At 37.7% G+C, this 15,153-nt stretch overlaps 1 protein-coding gene across 1 annotated transcript in view; it reads left to right on the forward strand.

Annotated features, from left to right (window-relative positions):
• The window catches only part of LOC142102413 (transmembrane 9 superfamily member 2-like), a 41,361-nt gene that overhangs the window by 15,273 nt on the left and 10,935 nt on the right, over positions 1 to 15,153 (forward strand). The window contains exons 4-16 of the mRNA XM_075187299.1: positions 343 to 464; positions 2,676 to 2,805; positions 4,344 to 4,471; positions 5,614 to 5,725; positions 6,563 to 6,642; positions 7,814 to 7,922; positions 8,594 to 8,726; positions 9,117 to 9,236; positions 9,750 to 9,807; positions 10,271 to 10,430; positions 11,392 to 11,543; positions 13,260 to 13,371; positions 14,555 to 14,726. Of these exons, the coding sequence (XP_075043400.1) occupies positions 343 to 464; positions 2,676 to 2,805; positions 4,344 to 4,471; positions 5,614 to 5,725; positions 6,563 to 6,642; positions 7,814 to 7,922; positions 8,594 to 8,726; positions 9,117 to 9,236; positions 9,750 to 9,807; positions 10,271 to 10,430; positions 11,392 to 11,543; positions 13,260 to 13,371; positions 14,555 to 14,726 (1,588 nt within the window). The remainder of the gene's footprint in view (positions 1 to 342; positions 465 to 2,675; positions 2,806 to 4,343; positions 4,472 to 5,613; positions 5,726 to 6,562; positions 6,643 to 7,813; positions 7,923 to 8,593; positions 8,727 to 9,116; positions 9,237 to 9,749; positions 9,808 to 10,270; positions 10,431 to 11,391; positions 11,544 to 13,259; positions 13,372 to 14,554; positions 14,727 to 15,153) is intronic.

Consider the following 15,153-nt stretch of genomic DNA (forward strand, 5'->3'; position numbering starts at 1 on the left):
GATAGACTGAATGTCTTTGTCATTTTATCTTGGATATACTCTTGCCACTTTAAGCCATCTTCCAGAAACTAGTAAATAGTCAACGGAGACTATTTACCTAACATCTCTATTTCTGACTTTCCAGACTTTTGCTCGCAGAGGACATCTAGAGTGAAGATTAAAAGTTTTAGAAAAAAAATATAGAACTGTCAAATGTTTGACTCTCATTTTCTAGTAAAAACTGTAGAAAAAAATTATATTTAACAGTTTTTGAAAATGTATTTAAAGTTTTGCATAAAGTCACTGCTATTTTAATACAATAGATTCCATATTTCTCATTTTTTTTAATTTTTTTTTTTACAGTTCAAATTTAATAAAAATGAGAGCTGTAAAGGAGTTTGCAAAAAGACATACGACCCAAAATTGAATACCAATATTCTTGAATTCATTAAAAAAGGAATACAGCTAAATTATCAACATCACTGGTAAGTAAAAATCTTTTCAGTTGTTCTGTTTTGCTCGAGGGCTCTTTATATTGCTCCTGTGGATGAGACATTTGCCTTGTTTAAACATACATTTCATGGTAATAGCAAAGTATGTAGTTCAGCATTTTTAACAGCAGCAGTTACAAAATAAGACCCCCTAAACGTACAGCCTGAGCGACAAGCCGAGGTCATTCACTCGCACCTGATCTCAGATCTATTACTAGTTGTCTGACAGTTGTGGAAATCACACCTCTTCCCCCAAATGGTGTAAAACTTGTCTGGGCATCTTCAATTTTAGTTTGACTTCATCAGTCAGTAGAGTGTATATTGGTTTTTTTACTAGCTGCACCAAGCTGGTCACATTATGGAGAGTAGACATAGTGTGTAATAGCACTGGAGTGAAGTAGGCATGGTGGACACGAACAGCTAAATCTACTTGTTGGTTGCTGCCATAGAGACTTATGGCGTTTCGGAAATATTGACCCAGCCATCTTTATGATGAGTAAAGAACATTGCACAACGCTGCTGATTAATGTAAAGTGGACAGTGCATTTAAAAGTCCCTAAAAATATTGTGTCTTAGGTTCTCCAATGATTGGAAGGTTGGATGTAACAATCTATTTATGTTGAACTGGTCTTCCACACAGTGGAGCAACTGGAGATATCTATAGATATGATTATGGGAAATGTAACGTCTCCTGTATTTTTGTGCATGATAAAAATTATCTTAATAAAGATGTGTAATGAAGTGTTTTCCATATGTTTTGCCCATTATTGACTTTATCCAGCAGCTGGATTGATGGACTAGAAAGCTAAAAAGATTCCTCTCAATCATATAGTTTGTGTGGTACTGTGTTAGTACAGTTCCAGGATCAATTTCCTAGTACAAAAATCATAATGGTTTACAGATAATACATTTTAATTGCAGACTAATTTAGTAGAGTACTGGCTTACAGACGTGACATTTGGTTATGTACTAGAGAGATCCCCTCTGCAGCACCATTTATTAGACTGTCTGTCTGGTTTAGAGATCCTTTATGCACAATGTAAACCACTTTTACCCAATCACAAACTCAATTGGAGAGTGGTAGAATGACAAATGTCGGTTCACTTGGACATGTGCATAAGTGATCTTGCAGCTGAAGAGTCTCCTGATGAATAGACAAGTTACTGCATCAGGGACATAGGTTGCATTATAAAACTGCTCCCCCATTTCAATCTAGGCTGATACCTGACCTTTGTATCCACTGGGCACTAGGCTAGTAGGCACCAGTTGCCCTTGTGGTTCAGGACTGGTTGTCTCATTAGCAGTCAGGATCTTGTTACATACAGGAAAACCAACACTGAGAAAGCAAAGCTCTGATTTTTAGTCCTTATAAAGCTTGAGGAGCTTCAACTAACAGACTCGTGAGCAGAAAATGCCAGTCAGGTAAGGTTTACATCTTTCAAGTTGTGTTATGCCAGACCATTGTCTGTTCAGGCGTCTTGGTGCGGTTTTAATGCAAGAGATTGTGTGTTCTACTTTTAGGGACCCATTAAAAGGAGTTGACCTGAGGACTCCAACCATTGTCACAGTCTGCAGGAGGTTGCTTAGTATTACTTTTGCTAAGTAACAGAGATCAACTGACATTATTAATATCATCGTCATAATTACCACCACCAATTCAGCAGCGTTGAACAGAGAATATTTTGACACACACACACACACACACACACACACACACACACACGTTAATTTGTTAGCAGCCAATTAACCTACCAGTATGTTTTTGGAGTGTGGGAGGAAACTGGAGCACCTGAAGTAAACCCATGCAAACACGGGAAGAACATACAAACTCACGATGAGCCTTGGTTAGGAATAGACTCATGAACCCAGCGCTGTGAGGCAGAAGTGCTAACCACTAAGTGTACCAATATACATCTTTATTTCAACCTTTTTAAGTCAGATAACCTGGGCCAGTAGTTTCTGTTTGTGGATTGGGGTCTGAATTTCTTGTTTGAGATATCTGTTCCAACCATAATCCCAAAACCACAATTCTCACCTAATTGACACATTTAAAAATTGCGGTGGTCATTAGTTTTATGGTGTTCAAGAACAATGTGCCTTTCATTAGAGGCATCGGCAGTATAACCATGACCATTGTGGTTTTATTCTTTTTAGCTTTACAGATCAGCATGTTTTCAATTACTCTGGATGTTTATGCTTTTATAGGATCATTGATAATATGCCCGTGACCTGGTGTTATGATGTGGAGGATGGACAGAAATACTGCAGTCCAGGATTTCCAATAGGGTGCACTGTTACCTCCGATGGAAGAGTGAAAGATGCCTGCGTTATCAATGTAAGTTGTCACAATAAAATGTACATACATACCTACATTCCAGTTTTTTTGATCTGCCCCTGTAAAATCTGTTTGTCTACTTTTATGTAATACTTTTTATTTGCACTTAGCAATGGCCTGACACTGCAGATATGCCTGTTTAATATTGTGCAAATCGCACAGTATCCTAGCCAATAACAGTTCAGATAACTAATGTTATTTTATATGTAAGTGTTTTAAATCCTATTGCTGGTATATGCTTTCCACTATATTCATGATCTAACCAGTTTACACATTTGTGGGCAATGTTGCTTTATGTAAAATAAGTACCTTTATGTAGTGGCAGATCTACCGTGGTTTCAGGGGCTACAGTCGCTATGTAAGGGAGGTAATAGGGCCCGACAATGTTGGTGCTCTCCTCTCTGAATACATCACCCCTATGTCTACCGCTCTGTGCTGATAAGAGCGCAATGCTCCTCTGAAAGGGAAGCTCTGAGATGAGTCTGCACACAACAGATTTTAGTGGCAATGCAAATTGACGGGAATGCCCAACTAATGGAGCGTACACAATTTTCCTGTATTGATCCATCTTTGTTATATTAAAGTAATTTTATTGCTTACCAATAAAACATTGTCCAATGCGACTGTTGTGGTTCCAACGCACAAAAATATTTAATTGCAAAATATAGCAAGATTTACAGCAAGCCATTATTACACAATAAAGATGTTACAAATAAAGCAGGAAAGTATAAAAACATCGAATACATTGCATTTTCCTTATAGTGTTCACCCAGGCCCAGAGAATACAGTCATGCTCACATGTAGTCAGGATCAGAGAGTCAGAACAATGGGCAGCATGCTTATATGTAGCTTGAGTATAGAAAAAAAAACTACTGGAGATGTCGCTATGTACACAGATAACACTTAATGAGGTCTTCATTGGTCCAGGGTTAATGATATTCCAGTTGCTTGCTGGTCATAGGTCAGTTCATTTAATCCTTTCAAAGGGTGAGGGGCAACTTCCCCCAACTACTGAAAACATGTGCTTCTCAAGGAACTGACCCAAACCAGTTTCTAAACAAGCTTAAAAACAATGTCAAATTGATAATTCAATATTTTATCTTCCATAACTATTGATCGCAGGAAGCAATTGCAAAGCCGAAATTAGAGGCTGAGAGATGGTAATGTGCAGATCAAAATGACATTAAACATGATAGATTTCCTATATCCTGAGCCTTAGATACTTTTAAAGTGCTTTTAACAGTAATATATTTAACTGTTAACTCTATTACATTTGATTATAAACGAATGTGTGTTGGAACTATTTACAAGTGAATGTGTAAGTGTGTGTGTGCGTTATTTATCGTGCGATGCCATCATAACACGTGGCGTACTGATCGCAATTGCACGGTAAAACTATTGATCAATATACTTTCTTTCATCCAATTATTCAACTTTGACAGTTATTCAAAGTGCCGGAGTGTAAAGACCCTTCCCCCCCCTTCCCCCCTCCTTTTCTCCCCTACTCTGATCAATGTTCCCCTCCTCTATCATTTCAGAATGAATTTAACAAGAAAGATACTTTTTACCTCTTCAATCACGTTGATATAGTAATCACATATCACAGTGGTAAAGACGAAAATTGGGATGGTGCACGACTGGTTACTGCAAGGCTTGAGCCAAAAAGGTAAGTTGTCGTCTTTTTTGTTTCCTGTGTCTTGTTACAAAATACTGTCTATTTGGTGAACAAAATATAGATATGTAATTAGAGGATTTGTTTTTCCAGACTTTCAACGCTAAAAACCGCTCGTTTCAGTATTAAACTGTACAGAACAAATATATACTGAGAGAATGGTTTTAGCTGTTGAGCAAGGAATGACTGAAAACTATTAATTGGAATTAGACCTCCTTCCAGCTAATGAGATATGAAATATTTAGCTTATTTTGTTTTAAACTATATTTAAATGCAGGTTTAATACCAGAATTTAAAGGAGAAAGTCTTGCATATTGCACATATGTTGACAATATAGGTATGTGTGCACAGCAGAGAGCTTTACCACTTAAGGATTATGAAGGTACTATATGTCTTAACTGCAGGAGAACCACAGTTGCTCTTCAAAAAAATATGTATTCTTTTTAAACTGCCACCCTTTTTATTTTCATTCCACTTTCAGTATGCAAGACGCATTTTATTTATTTTTGCTATGGGTGAAACGCGGCACTTTTAAGCTTTGTAGTAATATTACTGCTGCAAGGATCGTTACCTGATCCAGCCAACTCTGATCATCTGACTAGTCTGCTCAAATACTGCAAATTCAAACTCTGCTTTAACTGAATTATTGAAACAAGGACTGGGTCTGAAAATAAAGGCGTTCTAGCCCTTCAAATGCCTTGTTCTGTTTAGGGAACCAGTATTTTTAAGTGCTGGCAATGCATACTCTCTGTACTACAATACCACAAGACTTTATTCATGCACCTGAAGAACAGAAAGAAGCCTCTCAAAATATTGTGCACTTTGGTATAACCCACTTGTCCAGGTAAAATAAATGTGTTCAGATGAGCATGTAAGAACTTGTCTGCAGTTGCTTAGCGAGAGTGTGTGATTCAGAGAGAACGGTATGTGAGGAAACCACCTGGTTAAGACCACCGCCGTCTCCAGTGAGAGATAACGGCGATTAAATATTGCAGTATAATTAGTATAGAAGTGTTGATAAATCTGCAGAAATGTAACATAATTTGCAAATCATTTTAACGATTGAGAGTTATTTTATTTTTAAAAATGGATTGACTGTATTGTGCATGTAGCAATATTTGTTCATTTCATTATAGTTATAAAAACACAAATGAGAAAGAATTAAAATGTGAAGGCCACCCGATGGAAATAGCTAAAGAATTAACTAGCAAATTGGATGTCATCTACACCTACTCCGTGACATTTCAAGTAAGCGTTTCCGATATGGTTCCTCTCATTCCTCTACATGCAGCCGTTTTACCACGGTGGGGAGGGAAGTTTGAGCATTAGGGCCAATTGCAAGCTGCCTTCCCCTTGGGCCCCCCTCCCCCCTACCTTCCCAATCACTGCCATTGTGGACCACTGCTTTGAAAGACTGGATTGTTTGACAAACAATTTTCTTAATTATTTGTTTGTGTAATGCAAGATTTTATTTACTTTACCAGTGACTTGTAAGGCAGCAGTGTGATCATTTCTAGAGTTTGACTGTAAGGTAAAGTAATAATGAAAGGGAAAGTATAACCAACCTGACTAGAGCAGAGCATTATGGGAGTTATAGTTACCCAGCTTACACTTGGTCATGTGTATTTTTAGACCTTGTACCATTATGTGTCCAGCTCTCTTGGCCTCCTTAACCACCCTTGCTTAAAGCAGACCTGTCACCAGGAGGTCCTGTATCGCTAGTTTTTGCTTTACTACATACTGCCATGTGCTCTATTCAGTAAGAGGGGGGGAGGGGAGCAGACCAAGTTGAGCTGTCAGCCTGAACTTTGCTTAATTACAACCGCATCTTATTACTGTGTACATTGTCCCAAATTATAGCACATAAATGAACTAGCACAACGTGTCTAAGGAGCTGGTTCGTGAGAGATCGGCTGGTTTTCCATATTGCCTAGTGAGGAATACTCCCCACACAGTCCTATTATACTTTAGATGTTCTTGTCCATAGTTATACAGTGCTGATAGGAATGTTATCACATTTGCAGTAGTATATTTTTCAAAATGTTGATTTTATTGTATAACACCATATTTATTTATTTTTTTAAGGAAAATAATACAATTAAATGGGCATCTCGTTGGGATTATATTTTGGAATCTATGCCGCACACAAATATCCAGTGGTTCAGGTGAGATAGTGGGTAAAAGCATTTCCAGTAAATGTTACAAGCGTTTATAAAATCAATATAGTCTGAGCTTGTGCTTCCTTATAGCAGCAGTTAGAATTGGCATCCACTTCTGCTATATACCTTAGTTGTTCCACGTTGGCTATGGTATGATATGACTGCAGATTGTAGAAACCCTGTGGGTCTTTGCTCATGTATAATTGACCTGAATCATTATAGTTTGTGTTTGACAAACGCTGCTGTTATATCTGTCTGGATGATGCATTTTAATTAAAAATGGTGGTACATATTGAACATTTATAGGCTTACAAAGTGAAAATTTATGGTAAAATATACATACATGAAGGGTTCCTTGGTACAGTAATAAAAAAACTATGGTGCCTTACACCATAGAAAGCCATCAATTCATTTTTTCAAAATCACTTTCTCAAATCATTAATTGCTTTTTTATTTATTTTTTTAAATCATTTTATTCGCCGCTGGAGGTGGAAGATGATGTGGGGGCATGTGAAGCAGTGCAGCTAAAGAGTAGGGTGCAAATGCTAGTCTTTCAATTTCAGGTGGACAAAAAAGGCTTGTTGGAGTAACCACTCCGAGGCGTAGCGGAACAAGGCAGAGAGTGCAAGGGGTAAATTTATCAAGCTGCGGGTTAGAAAAAGTGGAGATGTTGCTTATAGCAACCAATCAGATTCTAGTTATTTATGTAGTACATTCTACAAAATGTCATCTAGAATCTGATTGGTTGCTATAGGCAACATCTCGACTTTTCCAAAACTGCAGCTTGATATAATTTACCACCAAAGGTCACCACGTCTGGAAAACGAATGCCTCTCCGCTTTCTGTCAGGGTATAGTTTAGGTTTGGCAATTCTGGGTCTGCATTTGTTTCCAGAGAAATTATTTTATTGCTTTTAATTGCATTGATTCATGCAACAACAGAAATGTTACACTGGCTAAGTTGGAATCCATTGATTCCTATGGGCCTGTTCTCACATGCAGTTTAAAACACAGTCCATGAAACACATTACATGTATTTGAAAGAATAAATAAGACTATGCTGTCCTATGAAGAGTTCAACACTATGTAGGGCCAAATGCTGCTTTGTTTGAATACAGTTATAGTCCCCTCTTCCTACGAGCCATAAGTTTATAGACATCTCGTTTTTCTCTTTTTAGTATAATGAACTCGCTTGTAATTGTCCTTTTCCTGTCTGGCATGGTGGCCATGATTATGTTACGAACCCTTCACAAGGATATCGCCAGATACAACCAGATAGATTCTTCTGTAAGTATTCTCTAGAGGCACTCTACAAAATGTTCATATAGAGGGCTGCAAGTTTGGTTCATGTTAGTATTGCGGCTCCTATGGATTAAAGGGGTCAAGTTGAGACTATAAAAGATTTCAGGGGAGTAAAGAGACGCAAGACTTTTTGGAGTGCTCAATCCGATCCATGGTCCAACAGTTGTATACCCCTGATATATTGGATTCCAGCACAAAATGTCACAAAATCCAAATTATTTTGGCTATGTCTATTGTGATTCATTGATTTTTGTTAATTTATTTAACTTTTGTTGACGATGAGCTGTTACAAAAAGGTGATATAGAAAAACAGCATGCCACAACTCCAGACATATTTGATTGGATAACATATGTTTGTCCTTCAGTGAATCCACTTACCATTTACTTGTGGCGCTCTCTGACTTAAAACCGATTAGCCAAATCGCCCTTTAAGAGGAGACTGTATGTTCTCACCGGGGCAGGGACAAGAAAAGAACAGTTATCTTGGCTCTTAATTACAGACTGAGAGACGTTTTCCTATCTGTATTGGTGGGTTTTTTACGCATAAACCTAGCAGGAGAGTCTACTGTGGAACCTCATGGCTTATTGAATCGGCCACATTATGGTGCGTGTGTGTGTACATAGTGTTAATGATTCCTATTCTTCAATTATTACAGGAAGATGCTCAGGAGGAATTTGGCTGGAAGTTAGTACATGGCGATATATTCAGACCACCTAAAAAAGGGATGTTGCTGTCTGTTTTTCTGGGCCAAGGAACACAGATTTTCATTATGATGTTCATTACATTGTGTAAGTATCTATACATGTGATTCTTTCCCATTAGAAAACTGTTGTCCTCTAACACTACTTGGGGCTGTTGCACATACCTCTAGGTGTCTCACTGCTCCTGTTGCCCCCACAATTGTTGTGTCACTGGATTTGCTGCTGACACCAGTCACCCTGCAGCTGCAGACTGGGAAGGAGTGCATGTCTGTATGTTGTATGCTGCTGTCTTCCTCTGTCCTATGCTCACAGAGATGGCCTCTATGAAACGGTGCAAGAAATGTATTGTTTAATTTATTTATAGTTGGCATCCACTCTTTGTTTTATGTTTTGGGTTGTCTATTTTAGTTTTGATTTTAAAGATCTTAACATGATGAAAATGACAATGATATATATGGCTTTTTCATTCCTTTTTAGTCCTGGCTTGTCTTGGATTTCTGTCCCCTGCCAACAGAGGAGCACTGATGACTTGTGCGGTTGTGTTGTGGGTCCTACTGGGGACCCCTGCTGGCTATGTGTCTGCTCGGATGTATAAGAGTAAGTACCCATAGAAACATAGTTTGTCAGCAGAATCCTAGACATCTGCTATTTTAAAAAAATAAAACACACACACACACACACACCCTTTCTGTGCTCTATTGCTAATTTTTTTACACTTTGTCTAATTTTGTTATGCAGCATTTTAGTAGTCCTATTTTAAGAATGTGTGTCTTCAGAGTTTTTCCAGAACTGTATGTAGCAAGATGAAGTTTTCCCAGTGTCATATAAAGTACTAATATAAGCCTCCTGTTACTGATACTAATACATCTCCCTATTCCAGCAAATAGTGTTTTTATGTACTCTTAAATTAGAAAATGATCATTAATGATTGGCTACTTTAAAAACTTCATTCCTCTGTACTACATAGAGGTTAGTAAACTTATTCATCCTGTTACTTGCATGTAAATGAAAATGCTGTTTCTCAGGGCAATTTATATACGTGATCATTAACAAAGTATTAGTGTTTTTTGATATTCAACAGTTTTGTCACTGTAACTTCATTTTTTTCAGCATTTGGGGGGGAGAGGTGGAAATCCAACGTGTTACTGACGGCACTTCTGTGCCCTGGGTAAGTTGTGTGCACGTCTTCAAGCAGTTCATAGTTTAGATAAAAACCGCATGGTAACCTGTTTTATCATATCTTCTTTGTTGTTGTGGCGGGAACAGCGATACATTTGTTTAAATATCCTGTAAAAATTACTGTATTATGTTTATTGCTTTCCTCACATTATCTATGGAAACTGATTGCTTCATCGGCATGAAGTGATCTAGATTCAAATACAAATGATTTGCTATTTAGAAGAGTAGAAGTGAATGTGGTGTATTGTGCAGTGTATGCTGATGATATTGCAGTTTCATAGACAACCACTAGAGGGCTGCAGATTTAAACCATACTCTTGTACATATATTTATGTGGAAATATTTAGTAGGTTTTGTGAGTGGTAAGTTTTATATCCATTTCTTAAAGGAGCAATGCTGACCCAATAATGCTACAAACTCTTATGTCCCTCTTCTGTTTCTGCTGCTCACAGGATTATTTTTTCGGATTTCTTCATCATGAACGTTATTTTGTGGGCAAAAGGCTCTTCAGCTGCGATTCCTTTTGGGACACTGGTGGCTGTCCTGGCAATGTGGTTTGGCATTTCTGTCCCACTAACGTTTTTAGGGGCATACTTTGGATTTAAAGAGAGAGTAAGTTTTCTGTTTTGATCTTTAAGTTTACCTAAAGCTGCACTGTAAGTATGTAACAGAATAAAACATATTCTCAGCAAATAAATATGAGGGCAGATTAATAGTTTGTCATCCGCGGCGGAGCCGTGCGCGTCTCGCTCCGCGGCGGAGCCGTGCGCGTGTCGCTCCGCGGCGGAGCTGTTTCCCTGGGCGACAAGTATAAAAAAAACTCTGCTGGATGATATAAATACATAAGTAAAAATCACAGCAGTAAGCCAGGAAAGGAGGTATATGCAAGCAAATAAATGTCATTTGAAGGTGTTTTTAAATGTGATCTTCAGTACTGTAGTTTGTAGGAATGTAGGAAACATTGGGCTGAACTTGGACATTGTGGTATTGTTGCCTTGATATTCCATAATTTAGGAGACCTACTGACAAACTTTATTCGGACATTTTATGTTTTATACTTTTTTTGTGTGTGTTTTTTTTCTTAAAGCGTAAACCTGGGATACTCCCTTGTTAGAAATGCTTTTTTATAAGTTTATTGTTTGGTTATGCCACGCCACCATACAGAATATGGACACAAGGTGGCGCTGTTCTTTTGTTTATGGATGGAATTTTTTTTTTTCTCAACTTGTTTTATACAATATTTTCTGTTCATATTAATACGTATATGCAGAGACATATGGTTGCTATTACATGACTAATTATCTGAGTAGAAATTTATGCAAGATCAAAAATGTTGCAAATTACCACACAAAAAGTTACATGGAAGATGCAAGAAATGAATAAATTGGACATCTTGCAGCTACTTCAAAAAGCATATAATGAAAACAGTAGACATACTTTTAAAGCTGCAGTACGACATAAAAAAATCTTACTAAGCTTCTATCTGTTCTAGCCAGGCCACATTGAAATGTGCTGGGGGGGTGCTACATTTACAGTTTGAGACCTCACATTCTTCATCCTTCTCTTCTTACAGTCCATTGAACATCCAGTACGTACAAACCAGATTCCTCGTCAAATTCCCACTCAGTCCTTTTTCACAAAGCCATTCCCTGGCATTATTATGGGTGGTATTCTACCGTTTGGATGCATTTTTATTCAGCTATTTTTCATTCTCAACAGCATTTGGTAAGTGTTATGTGGTGGATGTTTTCTCTTCTGAAATGTTACAGATCTGTTGCATTGTACATTAGCAATAATAGTACAAATAAAAAAAGATGCCCTTTTATTCGATGTCTAAGACATTACTCTGCTTAAGGGTGATCAATATGTCAGTGGTATCTTGATTGTAAATTAAATTCAGTATAGTGTGTGTGGTTGGCATTTATGGAAACTGTTCTGCAGGTAACTGCAGAAAAACTGGTGCTGCCAATAACAACCGTTTTGATTCTAATTAATTTATCTTGCATGCTTTAGAAAATGAAAGCAAATGGGTACTTGCGGTGGGTTACAATATCTTTTCTACACATTTACGTTTGAAACCGTTTTCATAAATGTCTCCCTTTCACTCTGCTATTTTTCACTGACTGGATTTGTATATGAATCGTCATTTTGTGTTTCGGCACTTTCAGGAGATGTTAATAAGGCTCTGACCAGCTAATCTTGGTGGAGGCTAGTGACAGAGTTACACAAGTAGAGGTGGCTTAGAATTAATACCCATGATGCCATCCCTGGAAGGGTTCATCACTCTATGTAAAGTGTATTAGGAAAAATAAAAACACTGTCAATCTTTGTGTTTATTCTGTGGCTGCGACCCAAATCTGGGCAGAGGATACTGCAAAACAAAGTTAACAAGGACCTACTTTGTCCTCCGTTTCCCTTGTATAGAACAACTTCTCGCAAGCCTTCAGAAAAATATGCAAAAAAGGGTTTTATTGGATTTTTTAAAAGAACAAAAGTGTAGCATCATTACTTTTAATGTGAACATGCCTATGGAAATGTTATTCTTCTCCCACACTCCATACCATTTTGCTTTTTAAGGGTTTATTTACAAGTGAATTTTATTTCATGCAGATTCTTGTTGCACGGTATATGCAATGTAGTCACGATGCAGTTGTAGTGGACCTGTGGCCTACACACACTTGTAGGCTGAGCCAACATTCAGCCAACCAGTTGGACATCACTGAGGCACTGCTTGTCTAATATTCATAAGACTGAGCTATGTTCATCATCATCACTATTTATATAGCGCCACTGATTCCGCAGCGCTGTACAGAACTCATTCACATCTGTCCCTGCCCAATTAAGGCTTACAGTCTAAATTCCCTAACATACACACACACACACACACACACACAGACAGAGACAGACTAGGGTCAATTTTGATAGCAGCCAATTAACCTACCAGTATGGTTTTTGGAGTGTGGGAGAAAACCGGAGCACCCAGAGGAAACCCACACAAACACAGGGAGAACATACAAACTCCGCCAGAACGACCATGGCCTTATCTGTGAGGTTTCCTTTGAATTGATGGACTACATTTTCACAGATATTAGTGCAGCCCATACAATGGCTGCCACCACTGCACATACAGTCAGCACACTTTTAAAATAGTATATTTTAGACCTTGCCTATATATCTCAATGGTTTTTCAGATCTATGTCAAAGGTTAGTCATGATCTCCATGTCCAGCATTCAATGCATGATATAATATACATAATAATCGGAGATCTTTATTGCCCATTTATGATGACTCTTTTCTTTGTGCTTTTTAGTGGTCCGCACACGGTCTGTATTCTCAGAGTTCATGTCTGTCTGTTATATGCACATCCTCTAGTGGTTTCTTAGTCATAGCCTTGTTAGACATTCTTTTGTATGTTTCACTTCATGTATTTTGTTTTGTAGGTCTCATCAAATGTACTATATGTTCGGTTTCCTGTTTCTGGTATTCATAATTCTCCTGATAACTTGTTCAGAGGCTACCATCTTGCTTTGTTACTTCCATCTGTGTGCAGAGGTACTTATACACTTAGCACATCTTATACTACTGAAGGGTAATCCTTGCACTGAAGTTAGATTGGATAAAGATTGTTATGTTTTATTTGTTGTTTGTTGCACGTAAAAAAATTATTTTTTTTGCAAAATAACCTACATATAAGATGACTTTTCTTCATATGCTTAAAGCGGATTTGTCACCTACACAACGTACAGGGAGCCATTTTGTGTGCTGTCCAATATTCAGGCTATCAGTTCACTAAACACTAATTAAATGACAGAGGTGTGAGGGAATTATGCTCAATATTTTGCACACAATGGTTTACTTATTCTGTGTAAAGCTGACTGGTCCGCTTTAAAGAGAGAGGGAAAGTTGTTGGTTTAGTGTTTCAAGCAAATTATAGTTTTGTGTTGGGGCTATACTTCCATACAACCCATATCCAAAATGTACATGACAGCTAATTATGCATGTTCAGTTCCTACTGTGAAGTCCTTGTTGTGTTCTATCCAGGTCCTCTATGTGCGTGTGTTACAGGCACCAATAATGTACCCTGTAGAGGTCACAATGATAATGTGCCTTCTGACATAATGTATTCTCCTCAGAGGATAATGGAGCTGCCGTTTGGAGTGTTGGAAATGTATCAAGCTGCGAGTTTGCTCACAGCTTGATACATTTATCATCCGCTAATAATAAATGTTGCAGCATTTGATAATTCCCTAATGAATGCAGGCAACCTCCTATAGGTATGCAGGCTACACTTGTAAAAACATGGGCTTACTCTGGTAAAGCCCATTAATCTGCATGTACTGAAATAATGGAAAGCTATGTTTTAACACACTTGTGATATAACATACACTTGTACATTTAATAGGGACACTTATGTTGTATCTCATCTCTGAGTCGTTACTCCATATCCATTTTGTTCTGTGGCAGTGTAGTGGTGTTGACAAATTATGCTGTACTATAAAAGTGGAATTCCTGGTTACAAATGTCTTGTTGCTAAGTTGACATTATTAACTTCAGAGTTTCACTAAATTTGAATTATTTCCATTTTTGCTGAATTAATAGTAATATTAAACTGGCACTACATTTGTATTTCAGTGACTATGATGTGCATATTTTCTCTTTAATACATTATTTAAAAACCTTTAAACATAAATTCATATCTAGTTTGCTAAATGATGCTGTTTGTTTCCACTTGCAGGATTACCATTGGTGGTGGCGGTCTTTCCTAACGAGCGGATTCACCGCTGTTTACCTTTTTATCTATGCAGTTCATTATTTCTTCTCTAAGCTTCAAATCACAGGAACTGCCAGCACCATTTTGTACTTTGGGTACACAATGATCATGGTTTTAATTTTTTTCCTGTTTACAGGTAAGTAGTAATTATAGAGCCAATTCTCAGAACTGTTTGTCTTGTGTTTTTTATTTTTTTGTTATGTATCCTGGTCATAAAATAAGCTGATGCTCAAGGAACAGCCAAAGATATTTCTCACTCAAGATGGGGTGTTGGCTAGTTAAAGTGCGGTTTATCTCTCGCAATGCCATCAATACCTTCCCCACTCTTTGCAAAGCCATCAATGTAAATCCTACACAACTGATCGCTATGAGGGGACCGATCAGAAACACTGACATGGTCGCTGATTTTTCTTACATGAAATAGATTACCTGGGACTAGTAACACACGGATTATCTCTGGCACAAGCACGTGCATTTACATGCTCTGACAGACTAGTATGTGTCTATGAAAAACAAAACATACAAACATATTTTTGCGTATGCACTTGATTGGATGATTTGTG

Source organism: Mixophyes fleayi, chromosome 9 (assembly GCF_038048845.1).
Source record: "Mixophyes fleayi isolate aMixFle1 chromosome 9, aMixFle1.hap1, whole genome shotgun sequence".
Lineage (NCBI taxonomy): Eukaryota > Metazoa > Chordata > Amphibia > Anura > Limnodynastidae > Mixophyes > Mixophyes fleayi.